Raw genomic sequence first — 862 nt, forward strand, 5'->3', positions numbered from 1 at the left:
GGGGAATAGTTTTTATTATGCTGGCTCCATAATTCAAAAAGAGGTCATTTTATTAGTGCTTAAGAATTTTAATGACATTAATAAGTATATATTTTTAAACCACAGTAATTATACTCACACACGTATATAATTACATGCATAATCTACAAATATATAATGTAAATATAGTAAAGAAAAATATTTTGGTTATGTTATTGTGGTAAAGTCTTATTTTTGTAAATAAAATAAAACAAAAATTATCTTGTAAGTACTGAAATTTCATACTAATTCTGTTGACCACAAACTTCAGTGCTACAATTAGAAAATTTAAAGACAAGAAATAAATATCTGCACAGATTTGAAAATACTTCAAACTTAATAATAAAGGGCCAGTACTCTCATTTAATTGACTAGCTTCTCAGTTATTTGAGTAATGTTTGAAACTACAATTTTAAACATCACTTTGGGCTCAAAATTGTTTTTTCTTTTATTCTAGAGTTTACATGGCACAGAAGGTATGGTCATGGAGGTGAGTTGATGAAAGAGTAAACCTTTTATGTAGCTTTTCTCAGTTGAATCATATTTCATTTCTGCTTTAAACTATTAACTCACTAAACTTTAAGGCTAAATGTTAAATCATTTGGGAATTTTGTAAGATGGTTTTTCTGAGATCATAAGGCAACTTGTTTGCTGAAATGAATGAGTGGATACCTTACAAACAAGTATCATATTAGAGGATTGTAGCAGATAGAAAATATTCAGCGTAGCCGGTATTTTTTCCTGCATGCTTTGTAACAATGCTGTGCTACTAAATTTTGAAGCAATATTTTAAATATCATAAATGTCTAACTTATTTTTGAAAGCCTCTTGCTTTGCTGGGAGA

General features: G+C 28.4%; 1 protein-coding gene across 3 annotated transcripts in view; it reads left to right on the forward strand.

The window, feature by feature from the left end:
* The window catches only part of CNTN1 (contactin 1), a 294,489-nt gene that overhangs the window by 221,989 nt on the left and 71,638 nt on the right, over positions 1 to 862 (forward strand). For all 3 annotated transcript variants that reach the window (XM_008574260.1, XM_008574258.1, XM_008574259.1), the window contains one exon: positions 476 to 508. In XM_008574260.1, coding sequence (XP_008572482.1) covers positions 476 to 508 — 33 coding nt within the window. The remainder of the gene's footprint in view (positions 1 to 475; positions 509 to 862) is intronic.

Source organism: Galeopterus variegatus, unplaced genomic scaffold (assembly GCF_000696425.1).
Source record: "Galeopterus variegatus unplaced genomic scaffold, G_variegatus-3.0.2 Scaffold1023, whole genome shotgun sequence".
Classification (NCBI taxonomy): domain Eukaryota; kingdom Metazoa; phylum Chordata; class Mammalia; order Dermoptera; family Cynocephalidae; genus Galeopterus; species Galeopterus variegatus.